The 26,296-nt window shown below is 58.0% G+C and overlaps 4 protein-coding genes and 1 long non-coding RNA gene across 6 annotated transcripts; 1 reads left to right on the forward strand and 4 right to left on the reverse strand.

The window, feature by feature from the left end:
• VSIG10L (V-set and immunoglobulin domain containing 10 like) lies at positions 1-9,874 on the reverse strand. 2 transcript variants are annotated; one of them, XM_045775088.2, is made up of 12 exons: positions 9,749-9,874; positions 7,190-7,322; positions 6,270-7,109; positions 5,611-5,904; positions 5,174-5,458; positions 4,293-4,547; positions 3,558-3,836; positions 3,028-3,324; positions 2,057-2,170; positions 1,684-1,838; positions 1,112-1,204; positions 1-457 (listed from the first exon to the last, which is right to left on the reverse strand). In XM_045775088.2, the coding sequence occupies exons 1-11, from the start codon at positions 9,872-9,874 to the stop codon at positions 1,142-1,144; spliced, it is 2,841 nt and encodes a 946-aa protein (XP_045631044.2). In that variant the 3' UTR covers positions 1-457; positions 1,112-1,141. The 2 variants fall into 2 exon arrangements, with proteins under 2 accessions (XP_045631044.2, XP_045631043.2); XM_045775087.2 differs by having other exon boundaries at positions 1-1,204.
• ETFB (electron transfer flavoprotein subunit beta) lies at positions 9,862-21,263 on the reverse strand. The gene is made up of 6 exons (XM_045775090.2): positions 21,121-21,263; positions 15,230-15,388; positions 14,956-15,114; positions 12,839-12,901; positions 10,674-10,832; positions 9,862-10,075 (listed from the first exon to the last, which is right to left on the reverse strand). The coding sequence occupies exons 1-6, from the start codon at positions 21,175-21,177 to the stop codon at positions 9,905-9,907; spliced, it is 768 nt and encodes a 255-aa protein (XP_045631046.1). The 5' UTR covers positions 21,178-21,263; the 3' UTR covers positions 9,862-9,904.
• LOC123777981 (uncharacterized) lies at positions 20,705-25,505 on the forward strand. Its single transcript, XR_015728190.1, has 4 exons — positions 20,705-20,838; positions 22,280-22,422; positions 22,625-22,980; positions 25,369-25,505. It is a non-coding gene; the product is annotated as an uncharacterized LOC123777981 (long non-coding RNA).
• On the reverse strand, positions 21,943-23,318 carry CLDND2 (claudin domain containing 2). The gene is made up of 4 exons (XM_045775093.2): positions 23,096-23,318; positions 22,620-22,757; positions 22,285-22,404; positions 21,943-22,060 (listed from the first exon to the last, which is right to left on the reverse strand). Exons 1-4 carry the CDS (start codon positions 23,262-23,264, stop codon positions 21,987-21,989), a joined length of 501 nt encoding a protein of 166 aa, XP_045631049.1. The 5' UTR covers positions 23,265-23,318; the 3' UTR covers positions 21,943-21,986.
• On the reverse strand, positions 25,111-26,006 carry NKG7 (natural killer cell granule protein 7). Its single transcript, XM_087871239.1, has 4 exons — positions 25,850-26,006; positions 25,626-25,772; positions 25,409-25,543; positions 25,111-25,319 (listed from the first exon to the last, which is right to left on the reverse strand). Exons 1-4 carry the CDS (start codon positions 26,004-26,006, stop codon positions 25,261-25,263), a joined length of 498 nt encoding a protein of 165 aa, XP_087727365.1. The 3' UTR covers positions 25,111-25,260.
• Positions 26,007-26,296: the final 290 nt, after the last annotated feature.

Consider the following 26,296-nt stretch of genomic DNA (forward strand, 5'->3'; position numbering starts at 1 on the left):
TGTACTTAATTTACCAGTTTATTAAAGTGATACAAGAAAGGATATGAATCAACAACCAGATGAAGAGATACACGGGCCGAGCTCCCCAACAAAGGAGCTTCTGTCCTTGTGGAGCTCGGGGCCCGGCTCAGCGGTACAGGGGGCATTCCGGGTCCCGCAGTGCGGAAGCTCTCCGGAAATGGACCAAGAGCTGTCCTCTTGGGTGTTTACGGAGGCTTCATTATATCGTCATGATTAAGTCACTGGCCATTGGCGGATTCAACCTCCATTCCCTCCCCGCTCCTAGTGGGGGGGGGGGTAGGGAGGGGTCAGGCCTCTAATCACAGGTTTGGTCCTCCAGCCACCAGCCCCGCCTTTGGGTGGGGTCCAAAAATCACCTTCATTAATACCAAGACCCCGATTTCGCCTTTGTGGCTCTGAATCGTCTTCAAGAACCGTGGACCGAGGTGGAAGCTGTCTGGGAAACATATTTTGCTCATCCGAATGACCCAATATATATTTCCTATAAATCACTGTGGCTCAGTTACCATCACACTTGAGAAGTGAATGACCTGGGGCAAAGGGTGGTGTTCCAGGCAAAGCAAACTCTGGGGCTTAGAGCAGGGTGCACAGAAAGCCTGCTGTTAATAGCAGGGGTGAAGCACAGGAAGGGGAGGTCAGAAGTGAAAAGAAGCCAAACCACAAGGTTCTGAAAATCACAGTGAGGAGTCGGGACCATATCTGAAGGGCAATGGGCACCCCTAGAAGGGTTTAAAGAGGAGAGGACGTGGTCTGAGCTATGTTAAGATAAAGACTCTGGGAGCTGGATGGGGTATGGCCTGGAGGAGAGGAGCGGATGTAGGAAACCCTTCTGAGAGAATGAGGCTGGGCCCCCTTTGGGGCTCGGAGCAGCACAGGACAAGCCCTGCCTGTCCACCACCGGGCCTGTAGGTCCTGCCCGCCGGGAAGTTGTGCAAACCCCACGGGTAGATCGGTAGTAGTCTCTCCGAGCCCAGAAACCACAGCTCCTTAGCTGCACAAATTCAAGTAGTCACATTTGGGGGGGGGGGTCTTCAGTCACAGCAGGACAGGGAGTCCCTGCCTGCAGTCGGGGTGAAACAGGAGGTCCTACCAAAAAAATCCTGTGCAGAGCGGGCCCTGGTCACACCTGCGTGGCTACCCGAACAGTCCTGGGGCCCCCACCCGGAAAGACGGGGCCAGTGGCCTGGAAGAGAAAGGAAGGGAGGGGGACGAGCTCAGGGGTTACCCTGAATGTGACATGACTCACACTTTTCTAGCACTAGCTCAAATCAGCCAGATACTAGCCGGGTTCCCTCCACTTACAACAGGGAAAAAAGAAACGTCCGCCCACCCTTGGGAGAGATAAGACAAGGAACAGCCCAGCTTTCATGGGGAAGAAGACATTCCATCCCACGTCTGACAGAAAATGGAAGTTTTGCCAATGTTTATGGAAAAGAAAGAATAAAGGAGTTTTCCCTTCTTTAGAGGGAAATTGGAATTTCACTCTTAATATGACAAACATTTGATGGGAATTCCTGTCCAATTTTTATGTATGGGGGGGGGGGGTTACCAACTTCGTAAACCAACAAGTGAAGCTGGAGGAAGAGGACTCAGACCATCTCCTCTCCCTAAAACACAAAAAGTTCCACCCCCATTCCAGGGCACTGCGGCACCCACTCTCACCTGGTGGACCCTGTTTGGGCTCGGGTCCTCCAGCGGGGCTTTGAGGGGCAGAGGCTGTGAGGTCTGCACTGGGGTTATGCTCTGCATCTTTTTTTCCAGTGGGGGAACCACAGGGGTCAAGGAGGGGGGATGCTTCTTTTTCTTGAGAGAGTCTCCTGGTAAGAGGAAGAGAAACAGAAACACGTGATTGGCTGTTCCGACATACCAACCCAGCCAATGACCAGGGAAGCTCGGGAAAGGGGCGGAGCCTTACTCCGATTGGCTGATCTGGAGGTAGAAGGCGGGATGAAGGACCTGTGGCCGTGCTGACTGGGTCAGCCAGGTCTCCAATGGGCCTCTTTCTAGGGACCCGCCCAGTGGGCCCCTCACTCACCCCTAAGACTGCACAGGCAGCAGATACACAGGTAGAGAAGTGCTGCCAGGAGCGCCAGGCCCAGTAGGGAGCCCAGGACGATGCCAGCAATGGCCCCGGAGCTCAGGGTGGGACCTGGAAGAGACAGAGAGATCGAGGAGGATCAGGGAGCAGGAGCCAGGGCTGGACCCAAGTTTCCTAACCAACCTGCTACAGGTATTTCAGGACCCAGGAACCTGGGACCTCAGACTCTCAATTCATTTAGCATTTACCACGTAACCGGTGTGCCTGGCATCCTACCAGATGGTAACAAACCCGGATACCCGCTCTCACCGGGATTAATTTTAGGGAAATCAGAAACAAATGCACAAATGAGTAACAATTACAGGTTGCACCAAGGAGAAAAATAAATGTGCTGTACAGAAATAATGTGCTATCGCAGAAACAGAGTCGATCTTCTGCAAAGACTCTGTTTCCAAATAAGGTCACATTCGCAGGTACGGAGGGCTAAGATGTCAATATATCTTTTGGGGGGAGACACGATCGAACCGATCAAGTCAAGATGAGATCATGAGGATGAGCCCTAGTCCGATATGACTAGAGTCCTTACAAGAAGACAGAGACACGCACAGGGAAGAGAAGGCCGTGGGAAGCTGGAGGCAGAGACCGACCACAACAATGCAGCTACAAGCCAAGAAAGGCCAAGGATTGGTGGCCACTACCAGAAGCTGGAAGAGGTCGGCAAAGACTCTGAGACCCGAGTCTCAGAGGGAGCACGGCCCCGATTTCCGTGAGACGGAGCTCTGACACCTTGATGTCTGACTTCTGGCCTCCAGAGCTGGGAGAGAATACATTTCTGTTGGTCCAAGCCCCCCAGTTCATGGTCCTTTGTGACCGTGGCCCCAGAAAGTGGATACAAACAGACAAGCCGGATACAGGGAAACAGAGCAAGGGAGGCAGCCCAGGAAAAGGCTCCAACAGTCCCAACTCACTGGCCTGGTAGACTCGGCTTTGTGATGGGATCCCTGGCTGGCCCCCCAGGGTGGGCAGGATACGGAAGGCCCAAGTCCCAGGGTTCCGACGAGGAAGGGGCACCACGGCTGACCGCTCCCGAGGCCCCAGGATGAGTAGGGAGACCCAGTCGTTGTAGGTAGTGCCTCTACCCAGGTCAGGGCCCTCTCGTCGTGCCTGGATCTCAAAACCACTGATTAGGGCCCCGCGTTCCACATCCCAAGTCAGCACGGCTGCATCCTGGGCTCTCTGCAGCCTCCACGAGGAGATGGAGGGTCCTGGGGGGACGAAGGTGGGGGCTCGATTAATGGGTCCTGGAGGGGAGAGGGCAGAGGACCTGGATTCATAGGTCCTAGAGCAGGGGGTCTGGGGAGTCTTCTAGGCCTACAAGAGGAAGGGACTGAGGGCCTGGACTCTTGGATCTGAGGGAGAAGGGGCTGGGGACGGGGTCTGAGGTTAGAGAGGGCTGGAGGACCTGGACTTCTGGGTTCTGGGAAAGAAAGGGACTCACCAAGGAGAGTAATCTGGTTGCCCCCAGCACCCAGCGCCCCGCTGCACAGCACGGAATAATTTCCCAGGTCCCAATCCAGACTGAAGTTGCTAATGACGAGCCTGCGCCCATCTTGGCTGAGCCGCAGGCGACCCCCACCTCCTGGGGCCACAGGCCGCCCTTCTCGGGCCCAAGAGGCTCTGGATGGTGGAGGACAGCCGGTGGTCTCGAGCACCACCTCTGCCTCCCCTGACCGCGTTTCCTCCACTGTGGGATGTAGCAGCACCTCCCGGGGGGCCTCTGCGGGTAGAAGAAACCCCGCCAAGTCAAGACCTTACTCTGCAGTCAAAGACCAAGTCCTGCTCCCTTTGGTGAAGTGAATCGCAGTGAAACTGGAGCAAACGAGGAAGCGCTGCCCATTCACTCACTCTCTCATTCAATCATCGTCTGATTTCCTTAATAACGATTAACTAGATACATAGTATGGACCAGGTTTTGAACCGGGAAACTAGTGTGATTCCCGAGCCTTCATTTCTCTGGACACGTCGAAAGGTGTCAGCCCTCTTCCTGGGTCCAGGAAAGAAACTGCCGCCCTTCCCCTGCTTGAGGTATAGAAAAAACCTTGGTCCTTCTGCAGGGTTTAAGACAAACGAAATCTCTTTTCCTGGAGTTGGAAGTCTGCCTTTCTCATTTCCTAAAGGAGATAAGAAATACCCCCTCGTCGGGAAACAGGAAAGAAATCCCACCGGCTCTCACCCGGGGTGACGGTGCAGGTGCGCGTGGTCACCAGGTGGCGAGCGAAACAGGTGACGGGGACGCCGCTGAGCCGGGGGTGGGCGGGGACAGCCGCCAGGAGCGCCGAGGGCACCGGTCCCGCGCGGACGCCTTCAGGGAGACCCTGGAACTGCAGGGAAGCGGCGGGGACCCCGCCGGGCCACGAGCAGCGGAAGCGGAGGCTGCGGTCCCCCGGACCGCCTTCGACTGAGCACTGTGGGGACCCGGGAGGCAGATCTGTGGAGCGGAGGGAGAGCTCAAGGGGTCAGCCTCTCACCCCTCAACCCTCCAGCTCCGCCTCTCTACGCATTCACGCCAACACTTCAGCACCTGGCACCGGCCCGTAGGCGCCGTCCGCGCCCCGTTCTCTTGCCACCCAGCTCCCTTTCCCAGAAACTTCCGGGCTGAGTGGGCAGCCGCGTCCCCACTGACGGCCTCTCTTTGCTAAGGAAACTACATCTCTGCACTGATTTCTTTCCTTGCAAACATAACCCCGTCCCTTCCTCTGTAGTCCCACCCCTTCCACCAAATTACTCTGGGCCTTTAGCCAGACATCTATGCCCCTCCTGTTGCGCCCCGTCCCTCATCTAAGAGACTCCGCCCACTTCTGGAATCACCCAGCCCCCTTTCTCTTGTGACCCCGCCCCTTTCCCAGGTAATGCCTTTATTTGCTAATCCCACTTACTGGCCCAAACGCCTTAAGTCCCTTCTCTTTCTGTCCACTCTTCGCCATTTGACCCTCTGCTTAATTTGTTGAGATCGCCCCTTGCCCAGGAACCTCTATCCTGTTAATGCTGGCCCCGCCCCTCTGCTGTGGCCCCGCCCCCCGGGGGCCCGCTCCATCCTGCCCGGGCCGCGCTCACCCGCCACGGTGAGGTTGAGCAGAGCGCGGCGGCGGTGGCCGGTGTGCGGGTTCGCGGCGAGGCAGGCGTAGGTGCCGGCGTGGCCCGGCCGGACGGCGGGCAGCAAGAGACGCGGGCCGGCGGGCACCGCAGCCTCGGCCGGGTCGGCCAGGCTCCATGCGATGTCGGCGGGCGGCCGCGAGGCGGCGGTGCAGCGCAGGGTCACGTTGCTGCCCGCCGTGACATAGAGGGCGGGGGCGGCGTCGCGGTCCGAGGACACCTTGATGACCGGCGCATCCGGGCCGTCTGGAGGAAGGGGTCCGGACCGGGAGAGTCAGGGTTACCCGGGACTCCGCCACGACCCCGGGGCGCTGGAGCTCCAACCCCCCCCTCCGCCTCGGACCAGGAGCCTGAGCTCCCAGGCCACGGCCCCCGACCTGAGGCACACCCCCACTCACAGAAGACGCTGACATCGGCCGCAGCCTCCGTGTGGCCGAAGGGGCTGCGGACGCGACAAGTGTACCGGGCCTGGTCGCTGCGCACAGGGCGCGTGATGAGCAGCTGGTCGCCCTCTGTGCGGATCCGGGGTGGCTCTGCTCCCTCAGGGTCCGTTGCCTCCAGGGTGCGTCCGTCCCGGCTCCAGCTCAGCTCCCCGCGACCCGGCCCCCACCCCAGGCAACGCAGCCGGAGCTCGGCCGCCCCCTCCTCTGTCTCGGGGGTCTTGGGCTGCACCGACAGCTGGGGCAGTGGCTCTGGGAGAGGGGAACGGGCTCAGGACCTGGTCCCTGGCCGGCTGGCCCCCTAGATCTGGGACTCCATGCCCCAGCCTTCTCCACTCTTCCCACCCAGGACTTCCAGGCCCAGCCCCAGGAGTCCTCCTCACAGACTGCTGAGTCTGAGTCCCCCACTCTCTCCTCTCAGAGACTCAAGATTCCAAACCCCCAGGGGTCTTGATCCCCAGGTCCAACTTCCCTCAAGAACATTTGTCTTGAGCCCCAGCCCCTCTTATCCCTCCTCTCTCCCCTGTCGAGGGACCCTTTCCTCAGGGAAGAAAACACCATCACACAGCAGCCACCTGCCCAAAGGGCCTGCACTCTGGACCTCAGTACCCACTTACCATACACACCCACCGTGAACTCCCGAATCTGCCGGGAGACCCCAGCCCGGATAACCTCAGCAGTGTAGACCCCGGCATCCTCTAGCTGGGCAGAGGCAAGTTCCAGGCCCCCTTGGGCCTGGTCAAATCGTAAGCGGTCTCGGTGAGCAGGATCCAAGCTGATCAGGGGAGCCCCTGGCCCGAGACCCCCAGCTGCCAGCACCTTGGAGCCTCGGCGCCAGACAACCAGAGGAGCAGAAGGGCCGGGGCTGGGAACCGGAACTAGAGGGAGCTGGATGGTGGTCCCCACTAGCACCGAGAGAGGCCTCCCCACTTGCTGGGGGAGGCTTTCCACTGGGCGGGCTATTGCGGTTACCTTGGATTCGGGGGTCTGGGCAGTGATTTTAAGATCCTCAGGGGAGATTTTTGAACCTGGGGTCTCAACAGATACTTCAGGATCTGGGACTTGAGCTGACATGTTTGAAGCTGGCGTCTTAACAGAGAAGGAGGGCTCTAAGTCTTTGGCAGAAACTTGAGAACCTAAGACATCAGAAAATCCTCCAGAATCCGGGATTTCAGAGAAGGTAGGATCCAGGCTCAACTTCTGGCCGTCAGCAGAAACATTTGACCAGACTGACCGAGGCACATCGCTAAAATTCGAGGCCTCAGGAAACCACTTGGAATGAGGGACAGCAGCAGTGGTTTTTGAACCTGGAGAATGATCTGGAAATTTCCGGCTGGGGGGTTTGATGGAGGAGACTTTTGAACCTGGGCCCTGGGAAGAGCTTTCTGAGTCCAGGGAGAAACTGGTTTGCTGAACTCCAGAAGAGGCTCCATGGGTGAGGACCCCTCCTCCGGAGGCTGCAAGGAGAGGAGGGGAGGGCGTTGAGGGGCTGCTGAGAAGGGGAACCGGTGGGGAAGGGGCCGAGCAGGGGACTTACCCAGGAGCAGGAAGAGCAGCAGAGCCCATGAGGTGTCCATGGTGCTGGCCGCACCCGTGAGGACACTGGAGCGAGACTCCAAGGCCTGCACCTGTGCCTCCTGGTCGACGAGTCCGACAGGACTGGTAGCTTCCTGGGCGGGGAAGGAAGCCAGACCCAGTGGGAGGTGCCAGGATCCCCCACCCCCAATCTAGTGGCAGTGCCAGCCACCCCACCCCACTGTCCTCAGCAGCTGGTCCCATCTGACCCCTGCGCTCCCACCCCTAGGGTGAAAGATGGGGAGAGCTGGGTCCCAGCGGAAATGTGGTAGCAAACCCGTGGGCAACAGAAGCCAGGAAGATCTCTTGGAGGAGGGGGAGGTGACCCTACAGAGAGCCCCCACCTCCGATGGCCTTGGCCTCAGTTCAGGCTTCCTCCTCACCAGCCTCTGTCCTGCCTGCAGCCTCAGATCCCTGCGTCTGACCCTGCTCCTACTCTGCTCCAAGGCCTCCCATAGCTCCCTGCTCCCCTCAGGACAGGTCTTGACTGGCTGTCTCCCACCCTCTCCTGAGACCCAGAGTTGCATCTCCGTGCCCCCCAGGGCCTCAAATGCCCTGCATCCCACCAAACTCAGCATCTTCCCTCAAACACAACCCCCTTCCTGGGCTCTCCATCTCAAGTGCGGTTCCGAGGCTGGGAGCCCTCTTCCCTCCTCTCCCCTCCTGCTCTGCCCCTTCCTCTCCATTCCCACTGGCCAGACCCTTCCTCTCCCCCAGCCTCCTCCCTCCAGCCTCCAGCCTCCACCAATCCATGGATCCACACTTGACCCCTTTCTGCCCCTGCCCCTCCCGTGACTACCCTGTACCCTCAGGAGACATCCAAGTTCCCTTCCCGACAAAGAGCGGCCCAGACCCAACCACTCCGGCCACACCCACTCTTTGAACATCCGGCCATGCTCATGCCCCATCTCTCCCCTCCCACATCCCAGATTTGCAGGCAGTCTCTCCTCTGCCTGGAATGCTCTGCTCATTCCCTGCCCCCCCCCCCCACAACTTGTCCTGCAGCCTCACCTAGTTAAGAATCATAATAATAATTACCACTTCTCCTGTGCCAGGAACCATGCGAAATGCTTCCCAGGCATTATCTGCCCGCACACTTCCAAATGCCCTATGAGCTGGGTGTCATTATCCTCATTTTACAGAGCAGGGGATTATGGCTCAGAGAGGTCAAGGGACCTGCAGGAAGTTGCACAGCCCAGAGGGCAGAGCTGGGCTTTGGCTCAGGGCGGTCAGACTGCTCACTCCTGAAAGCTCCCACCACCCCGCGCTGGGCTCAGGGCCTCTGCTCAGCTCGCAGTCAGTCCTCTGAGCTTATCAGGGTGTTCTCACCATGCTGATGGTAACAGCAATGCTAATCATACAGAGTGAGCACCTTCCTTGTGTCAAGAGTGGTTCTTGGGGGGCTACATTAATGGGGTAAGTTTTATAGCTTAAAGATGCCTGCAAATTTGACCCTCCTCCCTTAAGGAGTAGGGTCTATGTCCCCTCTCCTTGGATCCGGCTAGGCTGACTACCACACCAAGAGAGTAGAGCAGAAGTGACCTCATGCGAGGGTCTGCACCTCGGCCTGCAGACCGGCATATTCCACCTCCCGTGTGCTAGAACGCTCCCTGTTGGAACCCAGCAGCCAGGCTGTGACGAAGCTAGCTCCAGCAGCCCCCCGGAGAGGAATCGTGGCCCCTGGTCAACAGCCAGCTCAAGCCGACAACCCGGCCACCTTGCAGGCCACGTGACAAAGTCACCTTGGATGTCGATCCTCTGACCCCACTCGAGACCCCAACCGATGTCGCAGCCTGGAGAGGTGAGCTGTCCTGCCAAGCCCCGCCCAAATTTCAGATTTACGGGCAAAATGAATGATTGGTGGCTTAAGCCTCTGAGTTTTGGGGTGGTTCGTTATGCCACGCCAGACAACCAGAACGTGGGTATTATTACTAACTGCACCCGAGGGAGGAGGAAATCCAGGCTCAGAGAGTGGGGGGTGGCCTGGCCAGGGCCTCAGGATCCAGACCCCGAGCCCTTCACCACTACACTAAGCTCTTCCTACTTTGATCAGCCAGATAGGAAACCGAAGCTCAGACATGGGGTGTCACTCACTCAAGACCCCACAGCCAGTAACCGTGAGCGAGGCTGCAAAATCACCAAGTCTGACTCCAGCCCCGGCTCTTTAACCCCACCTGACGCTTTGATTGTGGTCTGTCTGTCTCCCCAGCCGGACCCTGAGCTTCCAGCTTCGTTCCCCCTTGTATCCCGAGCCTCGGCAGGGGCCTGACACCTGCAAGTCCCCGGCAAACACTCTGAAGAGGAAAGCCCTTCTCCCCACCTCACGGACAGGTGTCTTCCAGACTCAGCCGAGATGCCCTCTCCCTGGGAAAGCTCTCTGGCGTGCGAGGTCAGATGCCCCAGGTGGGCTCCCAAGTGCGTGGTGTCACCTCTCCTTAGAGCATTCGGCACCCTGCAGACAGCTGCCCCTGCCCGTGTCCATCCCCCCCCCCCCCCCGCTTCAGCACTGGATGTGACTCACCTGGGTCCCCGGCGTCACCCAGCACAGGGCCTGGCACACAGGAGATTTAAGTAAATGTTTGTTGAGTGAATCAAAGACCAGGTCTCCAGGGAATGAGTTAACAGAGACAGTCGTCGGGAGGGTCATAGTTTTATTGCTGAGTTTCAGGGAAGGGGCTCAAATCCGCCCAATCTCCCTCAGCTTGGCCACCAGGTCCTCTGTGGTCTCCACCTTGACGCCAGCCGTACGCTGGGGTGGGTCCTCCACGCTAACCACGGACAGCTTGGAGGTCAGGTCCACACCCAGGTCTCCGGGCTTGATCACCTCGATCTTCTTCTTCTTGGCTTTCTGCACACGGGCAGCCCCAGCTCACGGGGATGCCGGAGCCCCTGCCCCCCTCCAGCAGCCTCCCCCCCGCCCCCCCATCTGCTACATCTGCACAACGAGCCCCGTTGCCCGAACTTGTCTGGACCTACCCACTAGCCAGGACATGTGAGGCCTCTTATGGGGCCTGGTATAGATCACTTCTGTGGGCAGGGATGTCCTGGCAAGCCCTTATACTGAGGGTCCTCTTTTAGCTGCCTTGGGAAGCCCTTCACTGGCTGAAATGGACTGGCAACGTCAACCTTCCGACAGTAATGACTCCACGGACTTTTGGCCACGCCGACCCACTGAACCCACCCTACTGGATGAGATGGCCCACTGTACCCTTCCTCGTGGCGGGGACGGCATGCTAAACTCTCCCTATTGGCTAAGATGACCCAATGACCCCATCCGGCTGGCCACGCTGAACAGTGAACTCTTCCTTTTAGCCGGGTGAGCCCTTCCTTTGGATAAGAAGTCCCTTGGATCCTTTCTCCCCTCCCCTGAGCACCAGGGAGGCACTGGGCCTGTCGTGCATTCACCCATTCCCGGGCCCTCGGGGACCCATCCGCTCAGCGCTCACCATGATGTTAGGCAACGTGGCGTAGCGGGGTTCGTTGAGCCGCAGGTCAGCGGTCACCACGGCAGGCAGCTTCAGCCGCAAGGTCTCCAGGCCCCCGTCAATCTCCCGCTCCACTTTCAACTTGTCCCCTTCCAGCGTCACCTGGGAGGCGAATGTGCCCTGGGGAGACGGGGGTGGGGGGTGAGGTTCACTCAAGGCGGGCACAGAGCGGCAGAAGTGCGTGCACGAGTGAGGGAATGAATGAGAGAAGAGAAGAGAGAGTCCTGCCCCATAAGCTACAGACGTCAAGTGCAGACACAGCAGGAAGCCACAGGAAGGGATCTCAAAACTCTCGGGCCGGGTACCTGTACTTTCACTGGGAACCAAGGCGCGGGTCCTAATGGCCTGAACCTTCTAGTTAGGTGCCTGTGATTAACCTACCTTAGTAACGACGAACGCGTCTGTAGTGGAAGGGCGCTGTTCTGAACAACTTACACGCGCTAAGTCAGCAGGCACTCGCGGGAACGCTGTCAGGTCCCCGCTTTACAGATGAGCACAACGGAAGCTGAGAAAGGCTGAGAAAATGTGCTCACTGTCGCCCACCACTGGTCAGCTCAAGAGCTGGCTGCATGCCCTGCTCCCCCGACCCACCATTTTGTCCCCTGGGGCTCCCTTCGAGGCCCCTCAAGGTGCTCACCTTGAGCCTGGAAACATCTGCCAGGACCCCATCTTCCTCGCTCAGTGGCCATGCTCTGGCCAAGCCCCCTCTGCCCCTCAGTCCGGACTCCACATTTGCTGACGGACCTCCACCCGCTTTGTCCCACCAACCTGTTCTCTCCGTTCACTTATTCACTGGACAAACCTTTCCAGTCTTAGCTGGAATGTTCCGTCGCCCCATGAGCCAGCCCTGGGGATACACCGTGAACACGACCAACAGGGCCCTGGCTTTCGTACACATCTACCCTGGCCAGGAAGACTGCCGGGAACCAAACACACATACGGCCGCCACAGGACTAGAGTGTCTTCTGAGCGTAGGAAACGTCGCTAGCGCAACTAAGGGATGGCATTTTTCATCTTAATTCATTAATTTAAATGTAAAGACCGAGGAGCACCTGGGTGGCTCAGTCTGTTAAGTGCCTGACTCCTGATTTCGGCTCAGGCCAGGGTCAAGGTCATGAGATCGAGCTCAGCGGGGAGTCCGCTTCGCTCCCTCTGCCCCTCCCCCTGTTCTCTCTCTCTCTAATAAATAAATAAATCTTTTTAATAAATAAATACATCGAAAGACCAATAAGCCAAATATATGAGCATCGCTGCGATGATGGCTTCATGGGCGTGTGTTCCCAAGCTTATCAAGGGGCACACTTCGCACGTGTGCGGTTTATCGTAGGGTCACTCGATCTGAATAAAGCTGTTAGATAAAAAGAAAAACAGGTACTCGATGCAGTCCCTGGAAAACGTTTAAGTCCATTTGGAACAACTTGGGAGGGGGGTGAACGTACTTTTCCAGCTGTGAGTTTTAGGAATCTAAGTTAAGTATTTCGGATGGAAATGCAGCATCTCGACTGCGATGTGCTGCAGATATAAAAGCCACACCGGATTTCGAAGACTTCATGCAAAAAGAAAAAAGAATGTCGAACAGCTCGGTATTTTTTATACTGATTACACGTTGAGATGATCCTAGTTTAGAAGTGTTCAGTTAAATTGCCATTAATTTTGCCTGTGTCTTTACTTTTTTAATCTGGCTATGAGAAATTGTAAATCACCTAAGTGGCTTGTGTTTCTACTGGACTGGCATAGGTGGGGAGTGGGGCATCCGGAATTTCACACAGGCTGGGCAAGGAAGGCCTCTCTAAAGAGGTAATGACTGAGCAGAGACCTGAAGGAGAGAGTGGGAAAGCCATAAGGCAATCTGAGGGAAGCGGGTCCTAGGCTGACGGAACAGCAAGTGCAAAGGCCCCGGGGCAGGGATGGATTTGGTGTGGGTGCCGAGTGACAGGGCTGAAGACAGAGCACCAAGGGCCCAGATGAGGCCTGGTGTCCTGGCCGTGTGCATCTCCTTCCCACAGGCTGGAATAGCCGAACTGTCTTACTAACCTTGCCTCCCTCCAAAAGGGCAGGGACAAGGGTGGCCCTGTTATGAGCCCCCAGATCTGGCCCCCAGCAGGTGCTCCCCACTCCAGCCTTACCTGCGGCCAGTCTAGCAATCCAGCTGTCATCTGCCCCGTCTGGTTACAGTCATCATCGATGGCCTGGGTGGAGAGAGAGAGACTGTATGACAATGGGTCTTTCCACATACCATTCGGGCCTTTGTCTAGATGGCGGTTGGCCAGCATTTTCTAAATTGCATGTGGTCTCTGTCACAGCTACTGAGCTCTACCTCAGCAGTGCACCAGCAGCCACACACAAGGGGCCTCCATAAAGCAACAAGTGTGGCAGCGTAGCAATAAAACTTTATTTATACAATCAGTGGTGCTCATGGCCCGTAGTTTGCAGACGCCTGGTCTAAAATGATCTCATCCCCCAACTCGGGCCTAGAGATAGGCAGTCATTTGTCCAGGAGCCCATAAAGACACCCAGCATCTCGATGCCAAATCTTTGCCCCCGTATAAATATTCACGGAAGCCCCCCGTGCGTGAGCCAGGACCTGGGCTAGCCACACTGGGGAGCTGAATGAGCAGGGCCAATAAGGACGTTCTATTCCTTGACCCTAGTGATTGGTTCGGGGATGGATACTTGACTCAAGTTGGACCACTGAAGAGTCAGCCCTGAAAGCTTTGCTGGAGCCTTTGGGAAAGAGGCTCTTGCCACTGGGGAGGCTTGTGGGATATGAGCCTAGAGATGCAGAAAAGTAAAGACAAGACAGAGGAGCAGAGCCTAGAGCTGACATGTGACCCTGGATCAAGCCATACCTGAAGCTGCCCTGTATAAGCTAACAGGTTCCCTTTCTGACTTGAGCCAGTTTGATTCTGACTACCGCCTACAATGAAGAGTGTCCTGACCAGTTTATCTTGTATCTTCTCAGCTGGAGGCCCTGACCCCAGGAACTGTCCCTGACAACCCAAACAGGCAGGACATGAGTCTGAGACTCACCAGTGAATGCAGAAGGCTTCCACAGGCCATGCTGCCAGTACCAGTGTCCTGGGGAGCTGGCGTGAGACCTGGGTCCCCAGAGCACTGAGCCCTACCCAGACCATGTCTTTTTGGCCTGTTCTTTGGTTAGGCCCCCTGCCTCAGCCTACTGACTTGTACTGTTTCCCTTGCTGGTTGTCATCTCTCTTGTTTTCTACTGCCTGACTTGTGCAGGGCTGGGTAGGACACCCAACAACCTACAGAGACCCATCGCCCTCCCCATCTCTGCAGGGGCTGATCCAGCCTGCAGGAATCCCTGTCTTTTCCAGCCAGGGCCTTGGCTCTCTCTCTGAGTCTCCTGTGCCATCTCTGTGCCCTATCTTATCTCTCAGTCTCTGACATTCTTTCTCAGCCTCTGTCCCTAAGCCCCTGCCCCTTGGTCTCTCCCATCCCACTGCTGTCCAACTGTGGCTCTTCTGATGACCCTCTGCCCCCACCCCGAGTGAGGCCGCAATGTCCGTCCTCAAATGGGAGGGGGTGGGCAGGCGACCCAGAGGAAGGGTGTCACCTGCCCAGTCTCCTGAGGAAATAGCTGAGCCAGACTCATGTCCGCCCCAGGTGGGGGTACAATGTGGTAGGCAGGGTTCTAGCTCACCACTACCCCCCAAACTCCTCCCAAAACTCCAAACTCCAATCTCTCCCCTTTTAGTCCATTCTTCATGGCCTCAGAGAGGTCTTTTTGCACCCAGAGCTGATCCCATCCCTCCCCTGCTCACAGGCCTCCCGAGGCTCCCCAGCACCTTCCAGACGCCTCAGGTCTCTGTAGCAGCCCAGGCTTTCGGAAACACACAGCTGTCTTCCCCACAAACCACCTCCCCACGTCTTCCCGGGCTCTCTACAATTCCTGACTGCTCTTCCAGAAGATTCCCCTCTGTGTCTCCCAGCCAGACCCCAGCACCGTCTCGAACTCTGCCCTCCCCCTCACTCCCTACAGCTCAAGCCCTGTCCCTCCAGCCACACGTCTGTCCGCTCTGTCCGTCGGCCTCCTCTTCTTCCACACAGACCATCGCCACAGCCCCCAGGGCTCCGATCTTACCCCACGGGACCCCGGAGTCTTTCTGACGTCCACAGTCACCCTGCCCACCCTGCTCAAACTCTCCACTCAGCCTGGACCCCGTCATCGCGGCTCCTGCCCCTCTCCCCCCACCCCGTCCTCAGCAGGGGGCACATTCACCTGCTTGCCCAGCAGCAGCAGATCCACCTTCTCCTTCTCTGCCAGCTTGGCCAGCACGCGGGCCACCTGCAGGGGACCCAGGCGATCTGCCTCTGCCGCTGACACCTCCACGTGGATGCCTCGGTCCGCGCCCATGGCCAGAGCCGTGCGGATGGTCTCCTGCCGGAAGAAGGGGCTTGACTCGGCTTCCAGCCCCAGGGAGCCTGGTCCCAGGTTCTCCTCCCGTAGACCCAGGCCTCGGGGCCCTGGCACCTGCTCCCCGGGATCTGAGCACCTGGCACTGGGTGGGCCCGCAGCTGACAGCGATGACCTCTTTCACCAGCTTCTTCTCCTTGAGCCGCACGGCCTCCTCCACGGCGATCTCACAGAAGGGGTTCATGGAGTGCTTCACTCCATCCGTGACCACACCCGTCTTGTCAGGCTTTACCCGGATCTGCCGAGCCACAAAGGGAAGGGGCAGGGGCAGGGTCAGGGTCCCACAGCTCTGGGGACACAGCAGATGAGAATTCACAGGTGGGCACAGGGTCATGCTCTCAGGGTCTCACTCAGACATCTGTGGAGCACCTGGGACATCGGACATGCTCGTCCGACTCTGTCCTCGCTGCTCCTGGGGCCCAAGACAATGTTTCTCTAATTTTTGTTTGCCATAAACCCCAGTGTGAAATACACTTTATCATACTCCCGAGTCCATTACAAATACACGACACATACTCAGGGATCGATAGAAATGCCACTGCGATGCGAGGTTCGGTGAACAAGACTTCCCCTTACTTTGCACACCGTACCCTGACATTTTCTGCTCTTCCTTAAATGCCAGCCGTCTACGTGGATCTCATGACTGACACATGGTCATGTTCTAGCCTGCGGAACACTGGCATCGAAGGCCTAGCTACAGAACAGGCAAACCCCGCTCTTTCCTTTCCTCTCACGGTCCGTCTGTACTGAGCACCGACCGTGTGCTGGCCCCGGGCCGGATTCTGGGGCGCTGCCCGAGCAAGGGAGCAAGGCCCACTGGCCTGGGAGGTCCGGGTCGAGCGCAGGGGGTGTGGTATGAACAGCTAGCCGTCCCCCTATTAGCTTCCTGTGACTGCCATTCCCCAGTGCTGTTGACTCGGTGGCTTACGGTCACACAGCCCTCGAGGCCAGAAGGGCAACATCAGTTTCGCTGGGCTGCAAGCAAGGTGCTGGCAGGGCACGGCCCCTCGGGGGCCCTAGGGCAGAATCCATCCCTTGGCTCCTCCCGCTCCCGCTGCCTCTCTATTATGAAGACTCTGGAGATGGCATTTAGGGCCCACCTGGAAGACCCAGGATAACCTCCCCATCTCAGGAGCCTGAACTCAGGCACCACTGCAAAGACCCTGCTTCCAAATTGGCTACCATTCACCCACGGACGGGGGCCTGAATAGCCTAGCAGGGCCACTGCCCAGCCCACCATACCCCTCTTAATAGCCAACGGGGAGAATACTATTGGCCACTGGGCACGGAAGGAGCATCATTCAGGAGCCCTGTTCTAAGCAATTAACCTAACTCATTAATCTTGGTGACAGCCCAACAAGGGAGGAGCCGTCATTGTCCCTGTGGGCAGATGAGGAAACCGAGGCACCCAAGCAAAGTAGCGGGCCAGTCGGTGGTTTCTAGGACCCAAGCACTCAAATCCCCTGCTATGCCACCTGACAATCCATGAAGAAGTCTGGGGAACTCTGAGAGAGGAGGATGGGGGCCTGTGACCTAGTCTGATGTTGGAGGCTGTCGCGGAAGGCTTCCGAGGCAGTGGCAGTAGAGCTGACACCTGAAAGATGAATTGGAGTTGAGCAGGTCACGTGTGAGAGTAAGTGTTCAGTGGGGTGAGAACATGTGCAAAGGCCCTGAGGTTTAAGGGGAGCACAGTCTGCCATCAGGCCAGAGGATGAACTACTGTATGGGCACCATAGCGGGTCCTCAAGACCTCCTCATCCTAATCCCTGACACCTATGAATGTCACTTCCATGGCAAAAAAGGACTTTGCAAATGTAATTAATTTAATGATTTTGAGGGGGGGTCATCCTGGGTTCTCTGGTTGGGGGCCCCATGTAATCACAAGGGTTGCTATACGTGGGAGGGGTAGTGTCAGGGTCAGAGAGCCCGTGAAGGTACTGTGCTGCGGGCTTTGAAGCTGGAAGAAGGTGAGGCGAGGCACGCAGGTGCCTCTGGAAGCTGGAAATGACAAGGACACGGATTCTCCCTGCGCCTCCAGAGGGAACTCAGGGCTGAAGACACCTTGACCTTAGCTCAGTAGACGCATTCAGACGTCTGGGAAGAGAACCAGTCTGCGTTTTCTGGAGCTGCTGAATCTGCTTGAGCTGCACCAGGGAACTAGCTAACCGTGCAGGGCCCAGCAGGTTCCAGAAGGGGAGCTGGGTCTGCATCCCAAGAGCAAGGACGATACAGAGGTAAGTGGATGCAACTTAGGTTTTCGCAAGGTCGTTCTGGATTCTTGGTGGGGAAGACTGGGAGCACAGCAAGAGCGGAAAGTGGGGAGATAGCTGGGTGGCTGTTAGTCCACGAAATGAGGAATGACAGTGGCTGGGACGGAGAGTGACCGGGACAGCCAAGGCCAGACGGGGAGATGGTGGCCAGGAAGGGATGCCAGCGACAGATGACTAAGGGGGTGGTCAGCGCTCTGAGACCCTTCTAGAGCAGACCTCATCTCGGGCAGGCAGAGGACCAACATCCTCACAGAGCTGACATGGGTCGTGACCTAAGGGACGAGGAGGTGCCAGCCCTGCCGAGGACAGGAGGGGTGAAGGGAAGGGGAAAAGGCCGGGCGCTTCCAGAACCGAGGGAAGGCGTGGCTGGTTGGGGTTAGGCCGAGAGCTGGAAACAGGTTTTCTGGGGCCTGAAGTCTCCAGCCTCTGGCGGAGCCTCTTTAGGAAAACACACACCAAATCACGAATGTAAAATTGGTTCAGTCTCTCCCTGGGCCTTGAAAGAAACGCTGAAGGTTACGGCCTCATCGGCTCATGGAAAATGTATCCCTGGCCACAACTGAGTATTCCTGGGTTGCCAAATGCTTATGAATTAACACCCCAGACACATAATCGCACACATACATGCAGACACACACCGAGCAGAGCATTTGTTGTGTTCTGACCGGAGAGTAAAAAAATTTCCATTACCAGTTTTACCAATAATAACCACACTCCCTGAGTGCCAGCCAAGGCCAACACTTCCCGTGAGCCAGGCACTATCCTAACAGCCCATTTAATCTGCACTGTCACCCAATACAGGAGGTACTACTGTTATCCCCATTGTAGAGAGGAGAAAAATAAGGCTCAGAGTGGTTAAGCAACTCCCCCAAGGTCACACAGCAGGAAGCCGACACAGGCAGCTGGCCTGAAGTGGGTCCTGAACTGTAGAACATAACCGATATTTAAGACAGTGGTGACTACATCAGACAGACTCTCCTCCCGACCTTGGAGCTTGAATTCTGGAAGCAGAGACAAACACTAAAGTGAGCGATCAGAAAATTACACTGTGGATTACAAAGTGGTAAGAGTATGGGAGAAATTACAGCAAGAGAGGGCACAGAGATGATGGGGGCTGCAATTTTAAGTCAGTGTCCAGGGAAGGCCCCACAGAGAAGGTAACATCTGAGCAAAGGCTGGAAGGAGGTGAAAAAGCCATGCTGGGAACAGAGTGGGTGAGACCCGGCACGCACCCCGAGGAGCTGCTGTTCTGGGTGTGGGGGTGACACCTGGGTGAGCAGAGGATCCCAAAGCAGTGTGGGAGCAGAGCTGAGAGAGGCAAGCCCAGGGAGTTGCAGGAGTGTCCGAAGACACATCAAGAGGCCTGAGAGGGTGGGGGTAGGGGGAGCTCCCTGGAGGAGGTGATACCAGAGAATCACTAAACTTCTGATATGGTTGACAGGTCAAGTTAGGAACGACAAGGGAGGAACAAAGAGCAGATGTAGAGAGGGAAGGGTGCCCAGGCAGAAGGTACAGTGAGGGGGGCAAAGGTCCAAGGCAAGAAAAGGCCTAGTCTGTCAGGAAAGATAAGGTGGGAGCTGTAGAAGCACAAACAGTGAGGAAGGGACAGGGCACCGTGGATGGCAGAGCAGGGACCACAGCAAGACCACGAAGGGTCTCGAACGCCAGGATGAGGGGCTCAGACTTTGTCCTGAGGGTGCTGGGGAGCCTCAGGGCAACTCGGGGTGCAGGAAGAGCCCTGAGGCTGGGAGAGGATGGACTGAAGGAAACACTGAGAACCAGGGAGGAGACTGCGTGTGGGGCCAGGTGGGAGGAGGGGAAGTCTGAAATGCTAGGCCCATGAGGATGGAGAAGGGGACCAGCTGACAAGTAACAGGCGGCGGTGGTGGTGAGGGAAGGAGGGCAACGGTACTGGGGCTCTGGCCCGGTGCCCAGGGAGTTGGCAATGTCTGAACCATTTATTTCTTCAGAAAGGGCACCTATACACATAGCCAGCAGACAGGATGCAGTAGAGGGACCCCCGGGGCAGTATGGGAGGGACAGGCAGCACACACCCCTAGGACAGGACAGCAGCTGATACCCTCTCTTTGATCTCTCATTCAACACACACATCCATATGCCAGGCCCTGTACTGGGTGAGGATGGGACCCAAAGCCCATCAAACTGGGGCCTGCCGGGGGGCAGAGAGAGATACGACCCAGGCATCTCAGGCCATGGACACCAGGGCTGGGGCACAGGGAGGCCCAGGGGGCGACAGAGCCCAAAGCAACAGCTAGAAGCGGGAGGAAACCAGGAGAGAAGGTCCCAGGACCCCAAGAGCAGCTGAAGACAACACGCCTGCCCTTTCCTGTCAGGGCTTCGCTGCAGCTGTAGAGTGAAAATGGGAGGAGGGGTGCCTGGTTCAGCTTAAAGTGTTGCCTCTGGCTCAGGTCAAGACCTCAGGATCCTGAGATCGGGCTCCCTGCTCAGTCGGGAGTCTGCTTCTCCCTCTCCCTCTCCCTCTCCCCCTCCCCCGCTTGTGCGCTTGCTCTCTCTCTCTTAAATAAGCAATAAAATCTTAAAAAAAAAAAAAAAAGTGAGGAGCAGAGACTGGGGGCAGAACTTAGATCCTGCCTGTGGCTGCCTGGATCTGGGTCATCCAGCAGGGAACAGGACCTCGGCGGGCCGCACTTTCCTCACCTGCCCAACGGGATGGATTCGTCCTACCAAGAGGATACTGAAAGCACTGAATGAGTCAGTCTCTGTCAAGGACTCGGAGGGCTGCCACTTGCACAATAAGCACTCACTAAACCTGAGCAGTTATGATCACTGAGGTTTCCATGCCAAGTCCGGCTCCCTCCTTCCCACCTCACTCCCCAAGCCGGCAGGGACCCTGGTTTCATGCACGCCCGAGGCCTCTGGCATGCCAGGCCCCTTGCTGGGCAATCCTGGAACCACAGAGGTGGAATCCCAGTTTGATGGTGGGGACAGACACGGAGGGGCAGTCACCACCTTCAGTCTGCTTTAAGCCAAGTATTTCGAGAAACTGGCCGGAGGGGCTGTGTCTGATTCACCTCTGTCCCCACCAGCTTCTCTCTGGGGACAAGCCAGGACCTCAAAGATGTTGCCCCCCAGCCTTCTCATGGGGAATGGGAGCCAGGACACCAGCTCAGTCACAGGATTTCATCTCTAGCAAGGCCTTCTCCCTCCCTTCCTGGCTAGAGCAGGGTGAAAGCTTCTGGGTTCCCAAGTTAACAGTCACCTGAGTGTGCAATGCAGCCTAACAGGTCAAAGTGTGGCTTGTGTGCAAAGCACCAGTTGCGCTGAGGAGTCTGACGGACCTGGACAGGAATCTCGGCTCCACCCCATCCTAGCTGAGTGACCTCTCTACGCCTCAGTTTCTCCAAATGTTACATAGGGGCCGTGGCACCTCCAGCAGGTAAGAAATAGAGAAAGTAACTCGTACTGCACACAATTATTAAGACAGCGAGTCCAAAAACTTGAGAAAAGGGAACGGGGTCATGACCCCGGAGGGGCCGGGTTTGAATAAGGAGGGATCTGAAGTCTGAACCTCACAGTCCTTGATCTTTGCCCTCACGTGTGACTTTGACGTTTGGGGGGAAGAGCGGCAGAGATCAGATGTACGAGAAGACCCCCTATACAGTGACCCCGGAAGCACACGGCCGCGGGGTTCGGGGAGGTGGAGGGGGGGCCCGGTCACCTTCACAGCGAAGTCGATGACCCTCTTTACGGCCACGAGCGCGCGCAGCTCCGCCATCTTCCTGCCGCTGCCCCGCTCAGTTGTCTCACTCCGCCTCTGGATCCAGACGTCCCGCCCACCCCCCTTCTGCGCCTGCGCCCCGCGCGGCCACCCAGTCAACTGCTGCGGTGCCCGCCTCCGCCCTGACAAAGGACCAATCGGGGCCCGGAGGGGAGGTGAGGGTGTGTGTCAAGAGGATTCGGACCAATGGAGAACGGATTCCGGAGAAAGAGGCGGGACCTGAGGGGAAGGGAAAAGAACTTAGTGAAGGGGGCGTGGTCGGGAACTAGGAGAAAGGTCGTGCGCGTAGGGAGGTGTTCCCGGAGTGGGGCTCCTCCCGGGCCTCCCAAACTTTCTCCAACGCCCTCGGATTTATCCCTCCCCCAGTTCCCCAGTTTTTCCTCGCCTCCGCAAGTCGCCATGCCTGTACCCCTGCGTCCTCTTGTGTGTCTCCCCATTTTCTTCTTGCCACGTTCCTCGTCCCACGATCATGCCTCTGACGTTCCCCCCCATATCCGTTTTCCCGCGTCCATGTCCCTACATCCCTTCCAAGCGCCCATGTGCTCTCCTGACCCCACCACCCCTGTGTCCCGTTCCCCCTCCAAGCGCCTTGACCACTCCATGCTCGTGTCCCCATGTTCCGCGTTCCCTGTAGGTTCGTGTGCTTATGTCCTCCCTGAACCCCCAGGTACCCCCGTGTCCCAGTCCCCCGTCCTTTCTATATCCATGTTCCCGCGTGCGTTCGTGTCCCCCGTGTTCCCCCAGAAAGGCACGCGGAGCCGCGGCGGTGAAAGCCGTTCCTTTATTCCGCCCCAGACAGGCTGCGGTCACAAGCACACGGGAAATCCACTGATGGCATCCGTGCTCTGCACGATCATGTCCGCCAGCAGAAAGCAGAAGCCTGGCGGGAGGGGAGCGGAGGGCGGGTGGGGGACGGTGGGTCCTGGGGCAGATGGCTGGGAGCGCCCCGCGGACTGGGGTTTGGAGCCCCAAGGGCACCCCTGCCGGGTCTGCGGGAGTTGGGAGCGGAGTGTGTTGAGGAGTCCCCGGGAGGGCGGCTGGGAGTCTGAGGGGAGGGGTTCCTCTGGGCAGTCTCCTCCACCCTCCTCCCGCTGTCCAGGTTACCCGCGAGAATAGAGAAGGGTAAAGCCAGCCACCCCGAAAAATAGGACCACGAGAAGAAGACGTCGTTTTTCCACGCGTTCTTCACGGTGTAGCCTGTCAAGGCGATCAGCAGCAGCAGGCCTGGGCCCCGCGCACCGGGTGAGCTTGGCCTGCGGGCCGCACCCAGGCCGCGCCCATCGCTCGAGCCACGCCCCTTCTCCCAGCCACGCCCCCTCCTCTGGGTCTCCGGCCCCTCCCCCCACTCCCATCCCCGCGCCTGAAAGCGCGACCCCTGGGCCCCTGCCCCCTGCAACCCCCAGGCCCACCCTGTGACTGAGGGACCGCTGCCGTCTCACCGTAGAGGAAGAAGATGCCGCTCGTCGTCTGGCCCCGCGAGTCGCCCTCTTGGCACAGAATGCGCAGCCCCATCACCAAACCCACGATGCCGGAGCCCACCGCCAGCACCATGCACGCCCCCGTCACCGCCAGCATGGCTGCGGAGAGCGGCCGCCTCAGCCCCGCGCTGGCGCCGCCCCTGGCCACCACCCCGACCCGCCGGTACGGGGCTAGGAGCAGAGCTGACGGTTTGGATGGGGACTTAGAGGTTACTCCATGAGGGGCAGTTAATGTCGCAACAGGGAAGTAGGTCCCGAAGTGGGGGTTCGTGGTAGTCTCTGTGGCGGAGGAGCAGGTGGACCTGAGACTGGAGTGGAAGGGGTGAGTGTGGGGGCGCCGCAGGATGTGCCCAGCTGCTGTGCCAGCTGCGGTCTGCGCGGGGGCGGGGGGGGGGGTGTCTGTCCAGTGGGGAACATCTGGGCGGGCCGGGCCTCACTCTGGCAGGGGATGTTGGAGCAGGTGCCGCCATGACACTCCTGCCACAGGCCACTGTGGCCCCCAGGGTAGCGGATCCAGTAGTTGGTGGCAGTGGAGAGAATCGTGAGGATTTTGGCCAAGAAGCCCAGTAAGGTGCCCCCGCTCTGAAGGCTCCGCTTCACCCCCATGCCAGGGAGGCTGCTGCCGAGGGCCACACATGCAAGATTGGCCAACCCCCCTCCCGTCCCCAGACCCCTCTCCCGGGTCCTTCCAGTCCTTGAAACCCCCTCCCACATGTCCCTCCATGTCTAACTGCACCCCAACACCTCTGTCTGGGGACCCCTCCTTCAGGCCGTCCCCAAACCCAAGACCTTCATGGCCTACTGCTCCTACTGGGGGCCTTGAGACCTTACCCCCAAAGAATCACTGCTTAGAAACCTCCCTGTCTTTCAAAGATCTCCATGCCCCAGTGGAATGTCCCTTTAGCCTGTCCAGTGCCCTCCCCACCCCCATGCCCCCACCCGTCTACGTGACTCACACCCAGCTACCAGGGCTTCTTAGACACAGAGTCCAGAGGAGTGGGGGAAGGGAGACTGGGTCTCTGTGAGGCAGGAGGAGTTCCAGAATCTCCTCTCCCATCAGCCATTTAAAGAGATAACCACCCACCCACCCATGACACACATACACACGTAAGCAACTCTTCCAGCACAGACAGCGCAGAGTCAGACGGCAGGTCTGGGGAGAGCCAAAAGGCCATGACATAGTAGGCCATATCCTTGTGGAAACTCTTCCCTTCATCCCATAAGCACTCCAGGCCCCCAGCTCTCTGACTGCACCCCTTTCGGTCCCCATGCAAGCTCTTGCCCCTCTTCCTCCTCCTCCCTCCACTTAGAACCCATTTTCCTGGAGTCTCCATCCTGCGTCTTCTTACCAGAGGAGCTTGTCACTGGGTCTCTCTCCCAGACCCCTGACAACCATATCCCGACTGAACTCAGCAACTTCCACCCAACCAGGGAGGACTCTGCCATCCCACCCAGTTGGTTGTGCCAGACCCCTGGGCACTATCATCCTTGCCCCCTCCTGCCCATCACTCCATAAAGCCCTTGGATCCCTGAGTCCGGTTCCTTCTGCCCCCCTGAATCTTTCTGGCTCCTTCCCTCTTTTCCATCTCACGCCCTGGTCCCAGTCACAACCATGGCGTTGCCAAGCTCCTCTCTCCCTTCTGCCTGCCCCAGAGGGGTCTGTCTGGCACCTGGAACTGACGTTGACCCTCTCCAGCTCACAACCTTGTAGCTCCCTGTTTCCCTCAGAAGAGAGTCACTGTGGCCTCAGGGGCCCTGGCTCCCACCTGCCTGTCCGTCCTCATACTCCACCACCCCTGCATTCTACATTCCATCACAAAGCACTGTTCTCCATCCCCTGAAAACTCCCAGCCTTTCCACACCTCCACCTTTGGGTCCCTCCACCTGGATGACCTTTCCTTGGCCCTTGAGAAGCCCCTAAACACCCTCCCCCCAAAAAGCTCCCCTCCACCCTGGCCTGACACAGTCAGTCTTTCTCCCCACCATCCTGGGCTCTGGCTGCTGTCTCACTTCCCTCCCTGGACTTACAGCCCCCAGTGGGCAGGGCGCCGGGTCAGACTCCCATCAGCATCCTCAGTGAGATGGAGCAGAAAGGAGGAGCTCAGGAAAAGCCCCCGGAAGGAGTAAATGAATTAATGAAGTGAGCGAGGAGGACCAGAGTGAAGAAAGGGTGACAACATCAGAGAGGGAGTGAGAAGGCAAGAGCATGAAGTGGGAAAGACAAAGGAGAAAAGAGAAAGGACAGGGTCTCAAGGTAGAACCAGGGAGAAAGACAAGGGCTGGAGAATGTTGCCGACATGGGGCCAAGCCTGAGTCCGCACCGGCCCCGGCTCCATGCGTGGGAGCCACCTGACAGCAGCTGGGGGCTCCGACTCCTTTCTGGGCACCGAGCGTCGCCCACCAGGGAGGTGGCTTGCCGTCAGCTTGTGTCGTGGCTGAATTAATCTCAGAATAACCAGATCCCAGCAAATTTTTGTTGAATGGATGAAGAAACAAGTGGAGGGGTAGTGGGAAGGCTGGTGTGAGGGCTAGAGGGAGGGTTGCGGGCGCCCGTGGCTCCTGATGAGGTCTTCCGCGAATAATGCTTCATCCTGCCTCTGGCTCACAAGGTGTCATAGCCGGGCTGGGGGCCACGACAGTGAGCACCCAGGCTCAGGCCACCTGCGGTGGCAGAGAGAGGTTAGCATTAGCCCCCACCCTGCTCTCTCAGAGCCCCAGCCGGCCTATCCAGGTCCCAGAGGAGCAGTTACCTGTACAGAACAAGAGGACAGCTGAAACCCAGCCCAGGTAGAAGGACCAGGAGAAGAAGGTCTGGACCTGGGGGTGTTGAGGCTGGTTCCACCGCTCGCTGGTGTAGACCACCATGGCCACCGTGGCAAAAATGGCTGGGAATGAAGACGAGAGAGGGCTCAGCCCCTCTGCAGGAACTCACCGATCCCCATAGCCCAAGGGCAGCCCAGAGTCTACCTGCAGCAAAAGCCATGATAGAAGAGGCCAGGGGCCAGGAGCCTCGAACGGACAGTGAGGGGATGCAGGACATGATCAGGAAGGTCACAGACACCAGGCCCCACACGGCGGCCAGAATGAGGAGGCTCTGCGTCGCGTGGATGTAGTCTGCTCAGAGGTAAGACTTCAGTGCCCACCCCTCCAGTAACCCACTGCCCCCAACCGGAGAGACCACTATACCTTACCTGCTATATTGTTCCTAAACCCCTTTGGCCAGAGCCCCGAGTGTAATGAAAAGCCGGGTCCCCTGGCCTCAAACCAGTAATCCGTGCTCAGAGCAATCAGGGTACACACCAGGCCCAGGGAGCCAGTGAGTAGAGCCGAGGACCGACATAGCTCCATGGAGGTAAGTACTGGGTGTCTGGGTCCTGGGGACGAAGAGGCTGGTGAGCTGGACTCTTGGGTCCTCTGAGCTCAAGAAAGAGAAGGCTTTAAGACTTTAAAACCAGGCCGGTTTGGTTTCATGCAGTTCCGGGTAGATGAGTATTGCCCTACACCCTCCCTTCCTGGTTGCCCCGACAACATCCTCCCCCCACAGAGGTCCGGTTCCCCTCACAGTGTGTGGTGGGGAGGGTGTCACATCATCAGTGGTTTGGGTGGTGGCTCAGAACTTGCCTCTGTTTTAGGTTCTA

The sequence above is a fragment of the Ursus americanus genome, chromosome 21, assembly GCF_024610735.1.
Source record: "Ursus americanus isolate L20-20 chromosome 21, mUrsAme1.1.p, whole genome shotgun sequence".
In the NCBI taxonomy this organism is placed as follows: domain Eukaryota; kingdom Metazoa; phylum Chordata; class Mammalia; order Carnivora; family Ursidae; genus Ursus; species Ursus americanus.

What these genes read in the sequence shown, in the direction of transcription:
- VSIG10L (XM_045775088.2), bottom strand. Translation starts at nt 9,874, where the DNA reads ATGACCCTCCCGACGACTGTCTCTGTTAACTCATTCCCTGGAGACCTG. An exon ending in GTTCACGGTGGGTGTGTATG is followed by an intron (nt 5,905 to 6,269) that starts GTAAGTGGGTAC and finishes CCCCTCTCCCAG; the next exon opens with AGCCACTGCCCCAGCTGTCG. An exon ending in CAACCAGATTACTCTCCTTG is followed by an intron (nt 3,325 to 3,557) that starts GTGAGTCCCTTT and finishes TCGTCCCCCCAG; the next exon opens with GACCCTCCATCTCCTCGTGG.
- ETFB (XM_045775090.2), bottom strand. Translation starts at nt 21,177, where the DNA reads ATGGCGGAGCTGCGCGCGCTCGTGGCCGTAAAGAGGGTCATCGACTTC. An exon ending in GATTGCTAGACTGGCCGCAG is followed by an intron (nt 10,833 to 12,838) that starts GTAAGGCTGGAG and finishes CCGTCTCCCCAG; the next exon opens with GGCACATTCGCCTCCCAGGT. An exon ending in CCACGTTGCCTAACATCATG is followed by an intron (nt 10,076 to 10,673) that starts GTGAGCGCTGAG and finishes GCCCGTGTGCAG; the next exon opens with AAAGCCAAGAAGAAGAAGAT.
- CLDND2 (XM_045775093.2), bottom strand. Translation starts at nt 23,264, where the DNA reads ATGGGGGTGAAGCGGAGCCTTCAGAGCGGGGGCACCTTACTGGGCTTC. An exon ending in CTCCAACATCCCCTGCCAGA is followed by an intron (nt 22,758 to 23,095) that starts GTGAGGCCCGGC and finishes CGCTCTCCGCAG; the next exon opens with CCATGCTGGCGGTGACGGGG. An exon ending in ACCCTTCTCTATTCTCGCGG is followed by an intron (nt 22,061 to 22,284) that starts GTAACCTGGACA and finishes CCCTCCCGCCAG; the next exon opens with GCTTCTGCTTTCTGCTGGCG.
- NKG7 (XM_087871239.1), bottom strand. Translation starts at nt 26,006, where the DNA reads ATGGAGCTATGTCGGTCCTCGGCTCTACTCACTGGCTCCCTGGGCCTG. An exon ending in GTTTAGGAACAATATAGCAG is followed by an intron (nt 25,773 to 25,849) that starts GTAAGGTATAGT and finishes ACCTCTGAGCAG; the next exon opens with ACTACATCCACGCGACGCAG. An exon ending in TATCATGGCTTTTGCTGCAG is followed by an intron (nt 25,544 to 25,625) that starts GTAGACTCTGGG and finishes CTTCATTCCCAG; the next exon opens with CCATTTTTGCCACGGTGGCC.